The 21267-nt window shown below is 41.9% G+C and overlaps 1 protein-coding gene across 4 annotated transcripts in view; it reads left to right on the top strand.

The window, feature by feature from the left end:
• Positions 1-21267, top strand: part of BAIAP2 (BAR/IMD domain containing adaptor protein 2) — a 208853-nt gene that overhangs the window by 79614 nt on the left and 107972 nt on the right. For all 4 annotated transcript variants that reach the window (XR_009761274.1, XM_061615774.1, XM_061615776.1 and 1 more), the window contains exons 4-6: positions 14137-14198; positions 14812-14883; positions 16989-17126. Coding sequence is in view for 3 of the 4 variants with exons in the window: in XM_061615774.1 (XP_061471758.1) it covers positions 14137-14198; positions 14812-14883; positions 16989-17126 (272 nt within the window). In the remaining variant the exon portion in view is untranslated. The remainder of the gene's footprint in view (positions 1-14136; positions 14199-14811; positions 14884-16988; positions 17127-21267) is intronic.

Raw genomic sequence — 21267 nt, 5'->3', positions numbered from 1 at the left:
CAGTCTCTATGGTTCCGGGCAGCGGGGATGCTGTAGCAAACCACTCATATGCAGGTCAGGGAATGCCCATTACTTTCAACGGGTAGAACTGGGGGCAGAAAAGCCCATGCGTCTCAGTGGGTAGACCTGGCGTCACAACAGCCAATGCGTTTCAATGAGTAGATCTGGCATTTCAATGGGTAGACCTAGCGTCCGGAAAGTCTATGCATTTCAATGGGTAGACCAGGCCACCAGGTCTACCCATTTGAAGCCTGCTTGCTTTCTTGTTTGTATTTGCGATATTACGCTTTCCCTTTTCTGCCTTTATGGATATTTAAGGAGATACACACACTGGCAATTGCACTTATTTCTCCAAAAAAGCAAGAAACGTGTCACACACCTCTCCTTCTCCCTTTCCTTCCCCCAGCAAAATGATTTGAAACAAACCCTGTAGATATCACGACACAGTGAGACACGGTGAGACCAGAGTTCAATTTCGGAGCCCCCCTCGTAATTCTCGTCTCCGCTTTTATTTTACCTCCGCTTGGAGGCGTGGATTATTTTCTCTCCATAAACAGCCTATGACCTTTAACTATTGTATAACATCACGTACATACATAGTACAACAGCATTATCTACGTGGCAATATGCAGGCAGTTATTTAACCACTACAGATGTCAGTATCGTTTACAGCCATAAAGTTAACCACATCCTGTTTTTCCACTGGTCAGATCGCAATGTCTTGAGAGATAGTGTACTGAGAACAGCAGCGTGGTTTGCCAACGTATGCTGTTCATTCAGTCCACCCCACATCTCCCCCTTTTTTATTTTTTAGCAAAAAGTAATTACTACGTAATGGTCGCGGAGCAACAGGTGTACACGTTTGGAAAAGGTATTGTAAAAAACAGCATAAGCCTATACTTAAAATGAGTAAAAGAATAGCATATCTAAGAATCTGACTTAGCCATCCAGTGGGCAGCCAACTCCAAAGCCACTGCCACCAAGTTGTAGGGGCGTCCTGCAAAATGTTATTAGCTAGATCCTTCAAGTTTTTTACCTGTGTTCTGATTTCAAAACTGTTGTCAGTTAAATTAAAACAGCACATATTCTTTATAGTTTCGCACCCCAACTGATGTTGTAATAGCAGGTAATCTATAGCTGCACGATTATCCAAGATAGCTTGTCTTAATATACCCTGCTCTTCATTTAACAAAGCAATGGCTCGAGAGGTGGCATTTATCATCTTAACATAATTACAGGCTAATTTATGTAATTGATTGCTGTTACTTACTGCCAATGCAGGAAGTCCAACAAGGGAGATGGCTAGTGATACACTTTCTGCTTTATTAAGCAATTCCACCTTGTCATTACAATCAGCCGGCATGGCAACAGCTTCTCTTTTCCTACGTTGGGCTAGCAACTCCCTTTTATGAAGGAAAATGGGAACCAGTCGACTCAGGCAACAGATGGTATCAGAAATATTAGCGGGAACATAATTAAAAGTGGTTTCTCCACATGTCCAAAACCATCCACCTGGTAAAGGAATGTGTCCGTACATACTGGATATGTTAATGTGCTGTGTACAATTCCATGTGGGTCTCCCAACCTTTAGACATCCCTTCTGCACCTTATGTCGACTACAATTAACCATCCGAGCACACGTATTATTAATGGAATTTGCAACATGTGATGTAAATAATTGAAAAGCATTAACAGGCAGCTGGAAGGTTGGAGTTCCCCAATTCGAAACAGTATGATATTTAATCTCTGAAGTATTCATGAACCGCCCAAGTCCTGTAATGTTCCCAATATCCCCAGGTGCTTTGCATACGGGTATTAAACATGTTCCCAACATACCCATTTCCTGTACATGTTCAGTCATGCAAAAGTCACTCACATTTGTCATTCTTGCTAACTGAACCCAGATATTGTGTTGAAACCGCATCCCCAACTCCTGCCCCAACCTGTCAGCCCCGGCGCTTCCTAAAATCCAACAAATGCAAAGTACAAAAATAGAATTTGTATTTAAAGACGCAATTAAAGCAAGAATGGTATTCTCAGTTGTCTTGTCCACCCCGGCTTGTTCCATTGCTTTTTCTGCTTGTGTTGCTAAGTTCTTTATTTGGCCCCAAGTCACGGGAGGTTGCGGAACATTCCGACCACGCTTCCTGGAAGACATCCCAGTATCCTGAAGTTGCAGAGAAAAATTAGGGATGGGATTCTTAAGATTATCGTGCCAGGACATCGTCTTTCCAGGGCCGGATACACCTAGCAGGTACCCACACAGGACCGTCAGGCGTAGACACAGCCGCGTAACCTCGACCCCACGTTATAAGCGGAACTGGGCCTTTCCACTCTGGATTTGGTAGTTGCCGAAACTGCACCCGCGGGGCAGGTAGAGACTCCGACTGCTGAAAATGCCGCTGCGCTCGAGTAGAAAAGGAAAAATGAGTATTGGGAGATTGAGACAAATTTAAATGATTAATGGTAAACAACACTTGTGCCAGCCACTCCTCTTTGGTGGCCAATCCCAGTGGTACTCCTCCTTTTTGTTTTTGTTTAAGCAAATGCTCTTTAAGGGTACGATTGGTACGTTCGACGACAGCTTGACCTGTAGAATTATAAGGAATACCAAACAAATGTGTAATGGACCACTTAGTGCAAAACTGTGCAAATTGCTGTGAAACATATGCAGGACCATTATCAGTTTTTATCGTCTGAGGTTGGCCCATGATGGCAATAGAACGAATGACATGATTAATAACATTCTTAGTTTTTTCCCCTTTCTGAGGAGTTACCCATATGTATCCGGAATATGTATCTACTGTAACATGCAAATACTTCCATGGGGAGAAAGTAGGAAAATGTGTAACATCCATTTGCCACAACTGGTTAACTATGAGACCTCGTGGGTTCACTCCTGGTTCTGGGGATAGAGTTAACTGTGTGCATTGGGGACATTGTTGAATAATGGCAGAGGCTTCCTGGGCAGTAAGATGGAATTGCTTCTGGAGTGCTTTAGCATTTTGATGATGAAGGGCATGACTTTCTATGGGTGTGCAAAGGAGGGCACGAAGAGCCTGATCAGCATATTGATTACCTTCTGTTAACAATCCTGGGAAAGGTTGATGACTGCGAATATGAAATATAGCAAATCGACAAGACCGAGTATGTATGAGTTTTTGAAGTGTAAGCATAAGAGCAAGTAGATTAGTGTCCAGCATGGGAGAGACATAACTACCGGGTAATGCAAGTACAACATTCTTAACATAAAGACTATCGGTAATAATGTTAACCTCCTGATCTGCAAAAGTCAACAGCGCCATACTAACAGCGGCCAACTCAGATCTCTGAGCGGAAGTTTGGGGTAAGGTGAAAATTGTCTTCCAAACCCCCTGCTCGTGCCATGCAACAACCCCTCTAGTTGGACTGCCATCAGTATAGACCGTGACCGCAGGTAAGGGTTGTAAACTGATTACAGATTGAAACTGGATAGGAATTTTTTGTGTAATTTGAAGCCGTGGATCTGATGAGGAACGACATGAAATTGTGCCCAAATAAGAGACTAAAGCCCATTGAAGGTCATCAGAAAGCGCAACAGCATTTTCCCATGTGTAAAGTTTAAGAGGCAACGAAATTTCAACCGGATCGATACCTAATAATTGCCTTGATCGTAATCGTGCTTTTTGGATTATTTCTGCTGCTTGCATTGGCAAAGTTGTGATAGATGACTTTGGTGTATGGGCTAAGTAAAGCCACTCTATTATATGTGTAGCATTGGAGCCTGACTCCTGAGTGAGTGCAGCAAAAAGTTGGCTTCCATCAAATAAAACAAATAAAATCAGTGGTTTATTCAATATTTGTCGATCCACCCAAATAGCTTTTAACGTTGTAGAAACTAATTCTAGGGATTGCCTTGCCTGTTTCGTTAAAGTAATAATATCTGCAGGTTGACGTCCTTGTTTTAAACATTCAAATAAAGGCCCCATGTCTTGAGTGGTAAGTTTACAATATGGTCGAATCCAATTAATAGAACCCAAGAATTGTTGTAGTTCTACATAAGTTGGCTTCATTGACAAAGTAAGACAGGGCAATACAGGAGTGGAGTAGGATTGCATTAATTTATGTCCTAAATACAGAAATGGTTCTTTGAGTTGTACCTTTTCAGGGGCAATCTGCAACCCTGACTGTGACAAATGATCAGTAAGGTGTTGTTGCCACATAGATGGGAGGGTTCTCCCAGCCACCAAGATGTCATCCACATAATGGTAGACCAATAATGTAGGGTATTGAGCCCGAAAGGGTCGCAGGGCCATGTCTACAAACTGTTGACATAGGGTTGGACTATTTAACATGCCCTGAGGTAGCACTTTCCATTGATATCGTTGCGCAGGGCCAGAGTTATTATATACGGGAACAGTAAACGCAAATTTCGGTGCGTCTTGCGCTTGTAACGGTATTGTGAAAAAGCAATCTTTCAGGTCTATAATAGCTAAGGAATAGTCATATGGAATTAAATTTGGATTGGGCGTCCCACATTGTAGCGGACCCATGGGCACAATTAATTTATTTATTTCTCGTAAATCATGTAAGAGCCTCCACTTTCCAGATTTCTTTTTAATCACAAACACTGGGGTGTTATAAGGGCTATTACTTTCTGCTATATGATCAGCTTCCAGTTGCTCCTTTACCAGTTGGTGCAGAGCTTCTAATTTTTCTTTGGGTAAGGGCCATTGTTCTACCCAAATGGGTATGTCTGTCTTCCATTGTAAAGGAAGAGCTGCCTTTTGTTGGCTAATCATTAATAACAATGGTGGTCTGGAATTGCTCCAGTAAATCCCTTCCCCACAGATTTACTGAAATGTCCAAAATACAAGGGCGAATGTGGGCTATACGATCACCATCAAGAGCAACAACTTGTATCCAATCCTTACTCCGTTTTGAATCCTGAGCTCCGCCCACTCCCCACACAGAAGGGGCCACTTCTACTGGCCAAGAGGATGGCCAGTTATGTTCAGCAATTACTGTGACATCTGCCCCAGAATCTATAATACCTTCAAAAATAACATTGTTTAAACAATACTTACGAACCGGTTTCTCCCTGGTCACTTCTGCCAGTACTGCAGCTACCTGTGGATGGAAAGGATTACCTGAAATACTCACACTCGGCGATTTCGTCCTTGTAGATCCGAATCCACCAGTACGTTTTTGGGAGGAAGTGTTCGATGTGAAAAGACGATATGGCAATAACAATAGTTGCGCAAAAGAATCTCCCTTCTTCAACTGAAGGGGAAGGTGACTCCAATACTGAATATAAATAATTCCCTGATAATCAGAATCAATAACACCAGGTTACCACCATTATATTATTCTTGGAAGCAGAGGATCGCGGTAGTACAAGGCCTACGGTGCCTTCTGGTAAAGGGCCAGTGAGTGTGGTAGGCATTAAAAGAACTGCTCCAGGCAAAGGAACATCTTTTGACTCTGCATGTATTAAATCAATTCCAGCGCTTCCTTGAGTAGCAGGGGTGGGTACACTTCCTTGAGATTCGGGGCTGGAAGCCTGCCCCAAGTTCAGTTTCCCTCAATAGGACGGGAAGACACATTGGTATTGGTAGTGGGAGCTGAACGACACTGATTAGCCCAATGATAACCCTTTTTACATTTCGGACAGATTTTCTTTGGCCGGTTTGTAACAGTGCCCCCACCTTTAAATGCTCCTCCGCCAGGAGCCCGACATTCCCTTCTGAAATGACCAGGCTTTTGACAATTAAAACAATTGCCTGTAGGTTTGTTACCCTGTCTTAATGCCCCAGCTAACAATGTCATGGCATGAACATGTGTACCTACCTCTGCACAAGCTTGAATCATGTCTCCCAATTCATATTGCGGTCTATGAATAATGTTTTTCAAAATCTTTTTACAGTCTGTGTTAGAATTCTCGTAAGCTAATTTTAACAATAATTCCCCTTGTGCCTGAGGGTTATCAACCTGCCGTGTCAGAGCCTCTTTCAAACGGTCAACAAACTGAAAATAGGGCTCTGTTGCTTGCTGCCGTACATTCGTAAAAGAACGTAAGGGTTCTTTCCCAGCAGGCACCTTTTTAAATGCTTTCTGTATACACTCAGCAGTTCGATGAAATGCGGCTTCAGGCAATACCCCTTGTTGTGCTATGGTAGCAAAATTACCTGACCCATAAATTTGCTCGGGAATGATATTAGCATCCCCAGCTGCTATAGCAGCATGTCTAAATTCTTGGTCCCAAACTACATATTGCGAAGGAGTCAAAATCATCCTAAAGAGATCCTTCCAATCTTGAGGGATCATGTTATATCCAGTAGCTACTCCTTCCAACATCCCTTGTACATAATTAGCCGTAATCCCATATTCTCTTACTGCCTTATTTATTTCTCTAATAACAGAAAACGGAAGAGCTGTCCAAGTTGCTATGCGATTATTAGCATTATTAGGATCTGGCTGATATGTAACGGGAAAAGCTGAAATTGTACCCTCCCAGTCTCCCATTTCTTCCATAGATAATAATCCTGAGGCTGCAGCCTGAGCTATGGCTGCTTTAACCTTCCCAGTAACCTGTTCTTGTTGAACTGGAGGGCTATATGGAGGAGCATTTACAAATTTCTCAATATCCTTTTCAGGTGTAGGTAAAGAAAGTTGGGGATAAAGAGGAGTTTTCTGGTCAGAATTGGCAAACAGCGATGTCTCTTTTATCCCTAAATGACTAATGGCCTCAGCACACTTTTGCCATAATAAGAGATGGTGAATAGGTGCTCTTGGTTCTTCATGTAATTTTCTCCCTATCTTTATCCAATCTGACTGACGTAGTGATCCTTGCTCTGGATACCATGGACATTGACATTGAATTGTTTTTAACAATGATTCAATGTGAGAACGACTTATAAAAGCTGAGGTATCCTGTTTTAAAATTTTTTGTAGCTCTTGTGCATGAACCTTCTGCTGAGCTGACAATTCCCCCCCCATACTCACGAATGGGAGCTGTACGCTGAGGTGCACCGTTGGCTGATCCTGCCAGTGGGTACGAGGGTGTTTGTTCTGAATCACGTCGGGGTCACCAGATGTAGATATCACGACACAGTGAGACACGGTGAGACCAGAGTTCAATTTCGGAGCCCCCCTCGTAATTCTCGTCTCCGCTTTTATTTTACCTCCGCTTGGAGGCGTGGATTATTTTCTCTCCATAAACAGCCTATGACCTTTAACTATTGTATAACATCACGTACATACATAGTACAACAGCATTATCTACGTGGCAATATGCAGGCAGTTATTTAACCACTACAGATGTCAGTATCGTTTACAGCCATAAAGTTAACCACATCCTGTTTTTCCACTGGTCAGATCGCAATGTCTTGAGAGATAGTGTACTGAGAACAGCAGCGTGGTTTGCCAACGTATGCTGTTCATTCAGTCCACCCCACAAAACCCCAGCCAGTAGAATGAAATTGACAAAGCTTTCCGGAGGCAGGCATGAAACCGACCAGCAGCCCCTTTCTCACTTGCTGTGCATTGCAGATCTCACCCAGAGCGGCCACTCAGTTTGCAGGCTGTCAAAAAATAACATTTATCTGCGCAGTAGTTGCAGACCCCCCCCCAACACCCCACCATTGCGATGATTGGTTCAATTTCCCCAGGCTTATTCTCGCACATGCGCAAAAGTGCAGATACGTGATTGGCTGGAATGAGGAGAAGGGGCAAGGGGAAACGCCCAAGAACCACCCATCAGCTGTAAAGTCCGCGGTATTGCATCCTACCTCCTGAAGGCACAGCGGATGATTCCCGATTTTAAACAGCAAATCGTATTTTTGCTGGTATTGCAAGGAGCAGATTTAACCCGTGAAAATGTGTAACAGTGCGAGACGTCATATGGACAACCGAAAAATAATGAACACACATAGCGGGCGTGTCACACATTTTGCAGTCGTCTGGATGAGCCCTCTGACTCCATGTTTGCTAGCTTACAAAGGATATGGCTTCAGTAGAGATCACCATCATCTATAGTAGCAATCTTGATTAGTACTGACTTGTGGGCACCTGTTCTGGGTTGTAAATCCCTTATTTGTTTTTTTAAAGCAATATTTATGTAATTGTATTTTATTGTAATTTCTCATTGTGAACCACCTTGAGATATATTTGTATGAAGGGCAGTTTTAAAATACCATATATTAAAAATTAAATATAATATTTCTCAGTGCCAAGAACATTTAGAACAGGATTTCTGTGGGCTGAACAGGAACTTCCCCCATCACAGTTCCTTTTCAGAGATGAAATTGAAACACTCTGAAGCAGGGGTGTGTTTCCTCACTGATTCTGTAAAGGGCCAACTACTGTAACTTAATGCTTTAAGAGCTGTTCTCTATAATAATTGCACATTTTCACACAGATAATCAATGGATGTAACTTTGCTTCAGAAAGAGGAGCCTGGATAACTGCTGTAGAACATAACTTTATAAACCCAATGAACTGACCCAGTCCCTATGCTTGTCATCAGAGGCCCTTCTTTGTGTGCCCCTTCCACAGGAGGCTCAGAGGGTGGCAACATGAGAACGGGCCTTTTCAGTGGTGGCCCCTCCAGCTGTGGAATGCTCTCCCAAGGGAGGCATTTCTGGCACCTTCTTTATCCATCTTTAGATGCCAGGCAAAGAGCTTTCTTTTCACTCAGGCCTTTGGCCCTTGAGGTGTGCTGTCTTCGTTTCTTTTATTTGGGTTTATATTTCTGTATTGTATGTTTTTAAATCTATTGTAAGTCTCCTAGAGAACATTGAGTATGAAGTGTCCAACAAATAAAAGAAATAATTTACATGAAAAGTTCAGATTCTGCAAAGTTTCTCATCCTTAAGAGACTTTAAAACTTGCAGGTAAATATTGAAGTTCTGTGCTTTGTACACAAATCAAGGCACAGTTGCATGGTTATTTAAAGGGAAAGGTGTTGCACATTTCTTCCATGGAGTATGCAGCAAAGTTTTATAACATTATATTGCTGTTATCCTGACTACAAGGACCAGACACTTCCTATTTATTTAGCATCTGCATCTCAACCAGAGAGCAATTTCCTGTAGGTTTTGTGGCTTTAACCTTTTTGCCCAGACCTTCCTTTCATGCATGAAACCATACACTGCAGACACTGTGTGTTTAAGTGCAATAGGTGACTGCCAGAGTTAAGGACAGCTTTGATTTATTCAGGGCCGTGCTGAACAGCTGTAAGACTTACAACTTCATTCATTGCCTAGGAAATCCTTCTGTTTCCATTATATGCTGTCTTGTAACTGTAATGCGAATTCAAAGCTCACGAAGCAAGAGTACAGGCTACAAATTAGGTAGCCATTGCTTTAGATAAGCTTTTTCAAAGAGTCATTATTGTGAGATTCTCTGCCAACTTGAATGTAGGAAAAAAGCCAACTTTACGGGCTTGGGGATATCTTCAAAGTTTGAGGGATGGTAGTATGATGGAAGACTATCTTTCATCCTTGTGGTGGAATGAGAATGCATGAACCTGCCCAAGTCTGAGATAATTGGTTCATCTAGCCTAGTACTGGCCATGGCAAAAGGCCTTGACTTTCCAGGGGTGCTACTGAAGGTTCCCAGGAGGAAACCTCCACTCAAGGCATGTGTTCTGTCACTGAGCTATGGCACATCCTTGGCTTCACCAAGATTGTTACTGTTTTAGGCACTACATGGTTTTGCTCTAAAGTGGAGAATAATTCTACAAGCTGCTTCTGGCTGTGGAATCTCAGCCACTGGAAAACTTCAGAGGAGTCTGGGCAAACATTTGTGAGGAATGCTTTAGGTATATACTGCTCTGCCTTAAGGCAATGACTGTCACTAAATATTTCTTGGGAGTTCCCCTCAACCTGATGAATACAAGAAAAGACAGACTAGATTAAGTTACCTTGATAATTCCTGTATTTTCATCAATATCTGGGCATGGTGTTGACAGGTTAGGGTGGTGTCTCTATTGTAGGACTCTGAATCATGAGGCACCTGAAGCATCTGAGTGCAGGGGTTAGATGGGTTAGGATAGAGTGAGCAGGTATTATTACAGCTATAGTTACTTTTCTGAGCTGTTCAAAATGCTCTGTGCATTAATCCTATTTTAGGGTTTTATATTTTTCAGAAATGGCTACCTCCAGGTGTACTATTCTGCATGTAATGTGGCTGTCTCTTTCACAGCTGCTGGCCCACTGACACATAGTTTTTCTCTTTCTCAGTGAGAGATTTGTGTGCTTCCTGCTTTCCCCTCCACATCTTTGGAGTCTTAGAAGCAGATAAGGTCGTGTTTCTTGTTGGTGTATATTGCACTAGATCAGGGGTGGAGAATCTCCAGGCCGCAATCCTAATTAGGCCTCCTATATCTCCCACATTTGGCTCACCAGGCCATTCCAGACAAGCCATGGCCACCTGCTTACATCTGACATATGTGGCATCAGGTGTGGAACATGTAAAAATGCAGCTTACTGCTGAAAGTGGGACTTGCAGGCACTGCTGATCAGCTGACTGTTAGCACCTGCAAAGCACTGTACCTTTGCAAGTGCCAATGATCATGGCCACCCCATGCAAAAGCACTGGCCCTGATAATCAGCTGACTGCCTGCCCTAGCACAAAGCTCCAACCTCATGTCAAAATTGGCCTCTAGGGGGTGGGGCAGGTAAGGATTCAGCCAGCTGGTCCAGTTCTCAAGCTCTTCACTAGGTTATCGTTCTTGTAAATCTTCCCTTCCTATTGCCAAGGTTCTTATGGTACAATTGCTTTTAACTACATTTATATTGCTGCCTTTCCTCCAAGGATCTCAAAGCAGGTTATAAGCGCCCCCCTTTTTGTTTTTATCATCTCAACAACTTTGTGACATGAGACTGAGAGAGACTGGCCCAAGGTCACAGGGGAACTACAATTTGTTATTGGCTTGCTGTTGGTAGTTTCTTATGGAGAAAAAAAGCTATGGTCCCTGGTTTGGACCTCTAAGGCTGCCTGACTTTATTTGTTTGTTTGTTTATTTATTTATATCCCATCCTTGCTCGCAGAAGGAGCCCAGCACGGCAAACAAAAACCCTAAAAACACTCTAAAACATATTAAAACAAAACATCCTTAAAAACATATTAAAACAAAACATCTTTAAAAAATATTCCGAAGTGTCAGTGCCACAGCACCAAAGGTCCGCTTCCTATGTTGTGTGGAACGGACCTCCTGATGAGATGGTATCTGCAGGAGGCCCTCACCTGCAGAGTGCAGTGATCGACTGGGTATATAAGGGGTAAGATGGTCTTTCAGATATCCTGGTCCCAAGCTGTATAGGGCTTTGTACACCAAAACTACAACCTTGAACTTAGCCTGGTAGGTAATGTTAGCGATATCCTGCCCCAGTGAGCAGTCGCACCACCACCTTTTGTACCAGCTGCAGCTTCTGGACCAACCTCAAGGGCAGCCCCACATAGAGCACATTACAGTCATCCAGCCTGGAGGTTATCAGTGCCAGAAAATGTGGCTTATCATGACATATGCATGTGTCCAGTGTGTGGCAGAAGTGACTTGCCAGCATGTGTGCTTAGTCACGATGCTCCAGTAGATACAGGAAACTGCATGACCAAAGGGTGACTGACTAGAATCTGTTGTAACAAAAGGAAGGGAGAGGATTGGTAAGTCTGCTGAAGTCATTCCCTGCAGCAGTGAAATAATCTTCCCTCTCTTAAACTTGTCAGCATATGTCTCCTCCTATACTTGGCAGAAAGTACAGGAGAATTTCTCTTTAAAAAAATCTACAAGGCGACTTCCAAAGATTAACCTCTTTGCCTTCACTGCACTTCCATAGTTCTCTGTGCTGAAGCATTAAATCAATAGTGAGTTGATCACTTGGGTCTCCCGTCTAAATGGTAGCTATATCTGACCCCAATTACCTTTATTAGCTCTGGCAAGATCACGGCCAGTTGAGTAAGTTGAGTAAATCAACATCAGGAAGATCTTGCACTTCTGTGGTGACTTTCCTTTTGCAACAATACTGTGTAGTTAACTAGTATGTAGAGCAACCTTTCCCAGCCTTTGGATCCCCAAGATGTTGCTGGACTGCAATTCTCACCTTTCTTGACCATTGGCCATGCTGGCTGGGACTGATGGAAATTGTAGTCCAACAACATCTTGGGGACCAAAAGGTTGGGAAAGACTGGTGTAGAGCTCCGTTGAGAAGCTATTTGCTGTAAGCATGTGGGCATATAGTTAAAGGAGCAGAGCTTAAGGGGTCAAGGTATACACATGGATGGCTATTCCAAAATGTGTATGTTTATGAAAGTTTGCCTAGTACTTCAGAGAACCACCTCTCATTTAGCACAATTTTCACCAAATTTCAGACTGCCATATTTTGCCAAAGAAATGCAGACAGCCATGTTGGGTTGGTTGATTGGGGGATGGGGGGAACGGGATCAAATCTGCAACATAAAACTTTTATTGAGATCAACTAAAAGTTACAAAATAGTGAGCAATATTTTTGAGTCCACCAGAACTCTTCTTTAGGCTGGATGTTAACCAGCATAACAAAGGGGCAAGAAATAATTGTTGGGTATAATGAAAAGTCCAGCCTAAGTTCACAACAGCCTTAAGATAGAAGGGAGAAAGTTTAAAATACATGTCCAGTGCAAAAGAATTTGGATAGCACCAAAAGCTATTAGGGCAAAAGAGCAATGGTTTCTCTCCTCTGAAAATATTAAAAGGCAGCAATTATTTGGATGTGCATCTAGCACTAATTCAAGTACATGGAACCCTTTCAGATGGTGCATGTTAATTAATCTTTAGCTCCCCCAATATAAGGGCTGCCATGTTCTTCTTTTGTTCCATTCTCTGCAGCATGTTCCAATTATTGCTTGAGAGAGAGCTGAATAACCACTGGGTTTTATATTTTCGAAGGGAGAGTAGCCATCGCTTCCTCACCCCAGTATGCCTTGCTGCAACATGCAAACTTTTTGTTCCATGTTGCCTAATTAACGTCTTCACAATTCCTCCATCTTAAGCCTATTGCAAGCTACAGACTTGGGATTTTCATCATGCCCAGCAACATCTCACTCACTCACTCACATAATTCCCAGAAACCTCTCTTTCCCCCCTCCTTTTGTTTGATGTTTTTGGCTTAATATACAGCCTGAAGAAGAGTTGTAGTGAACTTGAAAGCTTGCTTGATACTTTTATGACTTTTTAAAAAATTGATCTTAAGAAAGATAGGTTGCTGTCACTTTTTGTAATCTTTTCTAATATCCGAAGTATAATTAGTAAACAGGAACTAATCAATGGGCTTGGAAATGTCCAGAGACCAGATGCAGCTATTTGAAAGCAGAGCTACTGCTGCTGAACAGCTAACTGGTATGAAATCTGATCCTTCCAATGTGGGAGCAGTGACACTTGTTACTCATATTTAGCAAACTAAAGGTTTTAAAGTACTGCATATGTGCTTCTTTTTTTGCTCTGGAAGTGGGAGCAATGTTCACTAATGTCTCCCCTAAGGAAATTCATCTACTGCCGAATGAGGAGCTCTAGGAAAACAAATAAACTTGCAGAAAACTTGAGCTGCGTTATTGTCTGTACTAAGGATTTGTCAATCGACACAAGGTGCTCTGTAACCAAGACTGTTAAAACAGAAACCTATATACTATTGTATATGCAAGAACAATTGATAATCAGTTCTATTGTACTATTTCCATATTCTCCATTTACATTTGTTGTCTTTTATTTACACATAAATAAATACATTTAAAAAAAAACATATGGCACTAGATATGTAGCCTTTTATAATGCGCTTTTGGGAGAGGATAATCATCTTTTCTGAGAGAGAGAGAGAGAGAGAGATGTTGGGTATTTTTGCCTACCCTGAAAACTGACCATGACTTCTGGGGTGGCATTCATCAGACTTGGAAAACCATTGGCATGTGTTCTGTGTGTAAACTGAGTTAGTCTTAAATGAGTCCCTGAAATAAGTGTTCCTTCATCAGGATCCACTAAAATGGAAATGATTAAAATTAAACCAAACATGTAGGTCTATATTTCAAGGGGGGGGGGTAGGAGGGAGAGAAAAGATTAAAGCAAAACAGTCTCTAAACTCTCTCCTTTGTCTCCCTTCCTCCCCCTTTTGTCTTGCCTTTTTCTAGGGGATGTTCTGTTCCAGATGGCTGAAGTCCACAGACAGATTCAGAATCAGGTGGAAGAGATGGTAAGCACTTTACTTCCTGTTGACATGTCCCTTTTGTAGAGGCTGGCCAAGAGGCAGTCTGTTTGATACATGTGGATCTAAAATACATCTGTTGTGAAATAGTTGCCAAGTCCTTTAAATAAGAATAAAGCCCCTGTTGAATGAGCCAAACAAAATCATAAATCATATACTGGACTCAGAAATGTCAAAGAAATAACTCAAGCTGCAACAAAAACTGATCAAGCTTCCTGCTTGACCAGTAGATACCATGCAGTGCCAGGGAAGCTCTCTGCTGCATCAGTAAACTCCCCATATACTTTATTCAGGAAAGATAAAAGGCATTTCCACTTTATTTGTGTTGTTGCAGGTACACATCTTGGCCCGCAATTGCTCATCGCTTTTTTATCCCACTTATTACACCTGTCTGTCCAGAACTGGCTTGGCTGTCCTAATATTCATTTGCCCTGTGTACTATTTTCTCTTTTACTGATTCATGTTCGTTCTGTTTTGCATACCCTTGCCCAGATGCAATGGTCCCTTTTGCATTAGTTGCCTCTCATTGCACACCTTCTTGTATTCGCATATTGAAATTGGTACTGACATCATGTTTTTTTCTGTCCTGTTTGGTTCTCAGCTGAAATCTTTCCACAATGAGCTACTAACACAGCTGGAGCAGAAAGTAGAACTGGATTCACGGTATCTAAGTGTAAGTAATTCACAACCTATATCTAATGTAAATCAGATCACCCTGATTGCATTTAGATTAGTATTTTATTGGTAGATCTACTACTAGAGATGTTTCCGTTGCTCCAAGACAAGGGTGGGTAGAAGGCTGGATTTTTTGCAAATAATGCTGGACTAGTGGGGCCTAGATCTGATCCTGCAAAGGACTTCTTAAGATATGTTCTTAAGGAAAAGTTCATAATGAAGATTACTTAATTCATATCTGTTAAGACAGTGGGTCCCAATCTCTTTTTATAGGGAAACCCATAAGACCAAATTTACTTGGTATGGTTACCTACTGATTTATTGTCACATGAATTGCAGACCTAGGTCTTCAACAGCCATTGGTTTCATGCATTTTAATTAATTGCAAGTTTGCCTGCTTTCAAAACAAGTACTTCAGACATCTAAGCAAAAATCTACTTAATGCCCCTTTTAATGTGAAATTTATTGAAATATTTATCATACTAACAAAATTATTCAGCTTTGTTTATGAGAGTGTAAGCACGCCAGCCATCTGATTGCAGGATATTTCGGGTTTACTTCACTTGCACATGCTTTGTGACCCACTTGCACATCACAATATAAAGAGTCTCCTCATGCTTTGTAAATTTTAAAACCACAGGAATTTAAGTTTTTGTGGTCTACTTTTTAAAGGCTTGCCACTACTTTAAGTTCTGTGCTGTAGTTCGATATTTTGTATTTGAAACAGAATCATTTAATAAGAGGGCTGGAGAGAGTGCAATTAACTTTCACACTTTCTCTGCTCTTCTCCCTGTTGAAAGAGGAACATTCACATCTCCTTCAGTTCCCCCACCCACAACCCCAAAGATCCAAAAAATCCCTTTCAAACATGTTGTAGCTTTGAAACGGGAAATGAAAGACTGCTGTTTTTCTTTATCTCCCCCCCATTCCTATTTATGATTGTATCTGTAAAGAGTTTGAGTTACTCTGAATATCAAGAGATGATACAAATTGTTTCTGAATTCAGACTAGCTGCTTTTGTTCTGTTAACCTGAACAGACCTAGGTAAATTCTTCTCAAATTCCACATTTCAGTTTCTCATTTATGTGGGAGTATAACCAGACCATCTCGAGGTGTGAAATGAACATGGGCAGTTATGAGTCATTAAAACTCAGTGGAATTGTGCATGTTTGTTTATGCTACAAAAGTTAAAGTGGGTAACATTGGCATGGAAGCGGAGGTGAGGTTTTTAAAAAAACTGAATGTGTACAAACCTATCCTGTGTGTATACATGCTCAGTCAGTTCATTCTTTCTAGAATCCAAAACTTTGACGTGGCCAGTATCTTTTCCTCAATCCTTCAGACTAAAATGGAAACTGCCAAAACTTTTGAGAACCAGATCACTACAGCTTAACTCTTACAGCTCAGCTAAGAAGACTAGTTTCTTTCTGCTTGCTCTAGATTTGCCAAGCATTAGTTTGGTAGAAAGGAACATGTAGTAACTAGGTGGATGCCATTTTAAAATAGCACCATCCAACCTTAACCCTTCTCTTGAAAAAACTGGGTGTCTCTTCTTCTTCTTCTTATTATTATTATCTTTATTTATACCCCGCCATTTTTCCAAAACTGGAACTCTTCTTCCACAGCTGTATCTGTCTGTTGCAAGATGATTAAGGTGGTGTTTCTCTCTTAGATGTGCCAATGCTGACTCTTGTTTATAATTCTTTATTAAGAGTTCCAAATTCATGGTGAGCTCTTTGGGTTATGCCCAAAGAAGGAGGAAGATTTTCAAAATCCAAACATGACCCTTGCAAGCATGTAAGAGCATGTTGTGTAAGGGTTTAACTTTACTTTGCTCCATAAGCTTTATTAGCAGGTAAGCATCTCTGTTCTTTTGGTTATTGGGAGTGTGTTTTCTTCACTTCTCCCAGAGGAGGTCATCTTTTTTTTTTCTAAACATGTATACATCAAAACATCCCCCTTCAGCAGGTGTGAGGTCAGGACCTTCTTGCCCGCAGGGAGGATGTTAACTGTGCTCATTAGGAGCAGGGGAAATTTCTGCCCAACTCTACAGCATACTATTATTTCAGCTATTCAGTACTCCAACATCTCTTCCATATCCAGGCTGCACTGAAGAAGTACCAGACTGAACAAAGGAATAAGGGGGATTCACTAGAGAAGTGCCAAGCTGAACTGAAGAAGCTTCGGAAAAAGAGCCAAGGGAGCAAGAACCCTCAGAAGTACTCTGACAAGGAGCTGCAGGTAGGGATTGCTTTCTTTTGTTTGCCTGGAAGGCCCTTGGGTTAAAAATCGCTACTTGTTATCTTCAGGGGTACTGAGTTCCAGTGGGATCTGCATAGTACTCATCTGACTACATGTACCATAGCTTGCAGTTGCAGATCAGAAATCAACTGAGTAATAGTTCTTAGGTCTCCCATCAAGGAGGAATCAATTCACCTTGAGAGACAGATGTGTGGACGTCTGAGTGCAAAGCTGCAATCCTTCATTTTTAAACTTTTACAGACCACTTTTCTGGGTAACAATCCTTTCAAGGAGGATTAAATAGTGATAGCTATTAGTCATGAGGGCTGTGTTCTAGCTCCACTGTCAGAGGCAGTAACCCTCTGAATACCAGTTGCTAGGAACTGCAGGTAGGGAGACTGCTGTTGCATTTAGGTCCTGCTTATGGTCTTCCCATAGGCATCTCATAGGCCACTGAGAACAGGATGTTGGAGTAGAGAAGCCTTTGGCCTGATACAACAGGGTTGTTCTTACATTCTTAGTAAAAATATAAAACCAGCAATACAAAGAATAAAATTAGTCTTATTTAAACTTAGTGGAACTAGTCTCCTCATAAACTTTCTCAGGATTGAACTGCACAACTAGATACTTGAGATAAGTTAAATTATTCCTTGTAGTGTAGCAACCAGAGTGCTGGACTCGAGCCTGGGAGACCAGGGTTCAAATCCCCACTCAGCCATAAAGTCCACGAGTAACCTTGAATTAGTCACTGTCTGTCTGTCAGCCTAACCTACCTTACTTCAGGGTTTTTGAGGATGAAATAGAGAGGGGAAGAACCATGTGCACCACATTCAGCATATAACTGTACTCTAAGCTGTGGTAGGTACTTTGTGAAAGCTACAGAGTAGAGTTTCAAAAATCTTTAATTGGCTGAGATGCCTTTTATCAATGAGTAACTGATGAGTCTCCCCCCTCCCCCACTTCCTCTGGCTTTTGTGTGTGTGTGTGCGTGTGCATATATGATGATCACGTATATTACAGCTCCTTTTGTTGTCAATATTTCCCAAGTCCCTGAATTTTCATATGCTCTTTCCTCATACCCAATCTAAGTATGCATGTATGCATAAATAAATTGCTCTGGCCTATGCCAGAGGGATTTTTTCATTAGACAAGACAAATATCTAGTCAGTGACTTCTGATTTCAAGCACACTTGGTAAGGCCCATGCTGTGATCTAATCAAATTTTGATTGTGTGCCCCAGAGATTGAGGCATGAAAGCCCCTAGACAGACAGTTATCTGTTGCCTGGTGAGAGGAACCAAGTGTGCTCTTTTGGAAAAAAATATGCATTGTTTTCAAGGAGCAAAAGACTGCCAGGTTAGAAAAGATGAAAAAGGCTAATAAAATACCATTAAGTGTTGATGCTCTGCAAAAGGCATCTATTTTAGTGGACTTGTAGATACGTGCAGAGGCTCGTAGTGCATTAATTAGTGTAGTTGCTTAGTTAATCTGTCTCTCTCCTGGGCTGCAGGTCAGTGACTCCTCCAATTGGTGCCTCACCTGCAAGTCTGCAAGCATAGCAAGTCTTAACAAGTTTACAGGGATTCTGTTAGTATACCCTGGCCTAAAGAACTCTTATCTATAATTTTTGTTTGCTATTTTTCCTTGTCATAGACCAAAGTAACATGATATTAGGATCATAATAAGAATTCTAGGTCACCTTTGCCCTTACAGTTTCATCTTCCTGTTCCTGGGAGCTTTCCTTATCCCCTGCTCACTCTCAACACTCAGCTACAAACTGCTATGTCCACCTTTTTTTGGAGGGGGGGGAGAATTGCACACCACTGTAACTGCAAATTGCTGGTATGTTTTACTTCACTGGTGTAGCGTGTATTTATTTATTTATTTAGTTGCATTTCTAAACCGCCCTATAGCTAACAGCTCCCAGGGCGGTGTACAACAAGATAAAATCACAATATTTAAAATACAAGCAGGTGAGTATTGCGCCATACAATTATAAACATATTTAAAACAGAAATAAAATAAAAATAAAATTAAATTAAAATTAAAATAAGCTTAAAATGCCTGGGCGAAGAGGTGGGTTTTTACCTGGCGCCGAAAAGATGACAGAAAAGGTGCCAGGCGTATCTCATCTGGGAGGGCATTCCATAATTCGGGGGCCGCCACCGAAAAGGCCCTAGATCTAGTTACTGTTCTCCGGGCCTCTCTATGAGTTGGGACCCGGAGAAGGGCCTTGGAAGTCGAGCGGAGTGAACGGGTAGGTACATAGCGAGAGAGGCGTTCCATCAGATATTGCGGTCCAGTGCCGTTAAGGGCTTTATAGGTAAGAACCAACACTTTGAATCTGGCCCGGAAACATATTGGAACCCAGTGCAGTTGAGCCAGAATAGGTGTTATATGGTCGAATTTCTTCGTCCCAGTAAGAACTCTGGCCGCAGCATTCTGCACTAGCTGAAGTTTCCGAATCGTTTTCAAAGGTAACCCTACGTAGAGAGCATTACAGTAATCCAATCTAGAGGTTACCAGAGCGTGAATAACTGAGGCTAGGTTCTCCCTGTCCAGATAGGGTCATAGTTGGGCTACCAGCCGAAGCTGGTAGAACGCATTTCGTGCCACCGAGGCTACCTGGGCCTCGAGTGACAGGAGCGGATCTAATAAGATCCCTAAACTACGGACCTGTTCCTTTAGGGGGAGTGTAACCCCATCTAGGGTAGGTCTGACATCATCCATCTGGGCAGAGGGCCCCCCAACCAACAACATCTCAGTCTTGTCAGGATTGAGTTTCAGTTTGTTAGCTCTCATCCAGTCCATTATCGCGGCCAGGCAGCGGTTCAGTACAGCAACAGCCTCACCTGAAGAAGATGAAAAAGAGAAATAGAGCTGCGTATCATCAGCATATTGCTGGAAATGCACTCCAAAACTCCTGATGACCTCACCCAGCGGCTTCATATAGATATTAAAAAGCATGGGGGACAGAACTGAGCCCTGCTGGACCCCATATTGGAGCACCCGGGGACTCGAGTAATGTTCCCCAAGCATCACCTTCTGGAGACGATTCTCAAGATAGGAGCACAGCCACTGCCAAGCAAGTGTAGATCAGCAAGTGGCTGATTTGTGGCCCTCTAGATGTTACTGGATTCCAGACTTCCATCAGCCATAGCCAGCATGGCCTCTTGACAGGGATGATGGAAGTTGTAGTCCTTCTGATGTTGCTGAACTAGAAGTTAGCCACCCCGGTATAGATGCATGTAATCCTTGTGCTAATTTCTTTGCTCCACCTCCTCCAGCAATTTGATTAGATCTGGTTGGATTAGGCAGTTGGCATGCCTTGTGAATTGAATTTTATTTTTCAGTTGTTCAACGCAGGCATTTCCTGCCTTGATACATCCAGTATACCACTAGCAGCCACCCTATGCTGTAGAGTCAGAGTTTAGTCAACGGTAATTGGAAGGTAAGGCTATACTTTGCATCTTTGCTGAACTAAGCATAGAGGGCAACTAATCCTAGGGCCTTTTTCAATTGTTCTAGATGCAGGTGTAGGGAAATAATTGCCAGGTGATTAACATGGAGATTATTCTGGGGAAGGCCACATGTTTTAATTGCATGAAAAAACAATGAGTTAGTTGTTCTTAATTGATTATGTAATTTAGAAAGAGTCACTGAAGGAAAATAGGAGCATTTATCAGTAATTGAGTCTAAAGCTAGCTTGGGCTGTTTGATGGAATATAAAATTCAAAATAATGGTTTTGAACATTGCTTTCATTTAAAAATTCTACATGTAGCTTTAAGAATCTGTAGCCTCCAAGTCTGGTCTGAGATGCTGTAAGTAGAAACAAAATTGCATCTCCAAATTAAGTAGTAATGAAGCTAGGCTTGTTGCCTAGCATAATTACTTTGAAGACTTAATATTCAGTTTGGCATGCACCTGAGCCTTTAAACCCATTTGAATGCCTCCTGCTTCTGAAATGTCAGCAGAAGTAATGTCATAAGAAGCACCTATCAATGCTGAAGTCTCTAACTTTGTTTGAAAGAATCTGTTCCATCTACTTTATAGTGTTGGAACATATGTGATGGATGTTTGTGGCAAGAGTACTTTTACTTTACATTACAACATGCTCCATCAAAAAGTACTTGTGCATTTG

This window comes from Rhineura floridana, chromosome 3, assembly GCF_030035675.1.
Source record: "Rhineura floridana isolate rRhiFlo1 chromosome 3, rRhiFlo1.hap2, whole genome shotgun sequence".
In the NCBI taxonomy this organism is placed as follows: Eukaryota; Metazoa; Chordata; class Lepidosauria; order Squamata; family Rhineuridae; genus Rhineura; species Rhineura floridana.
This window is presented reverse-complemented; position numbering and strand designations above follow the sequence as displayed.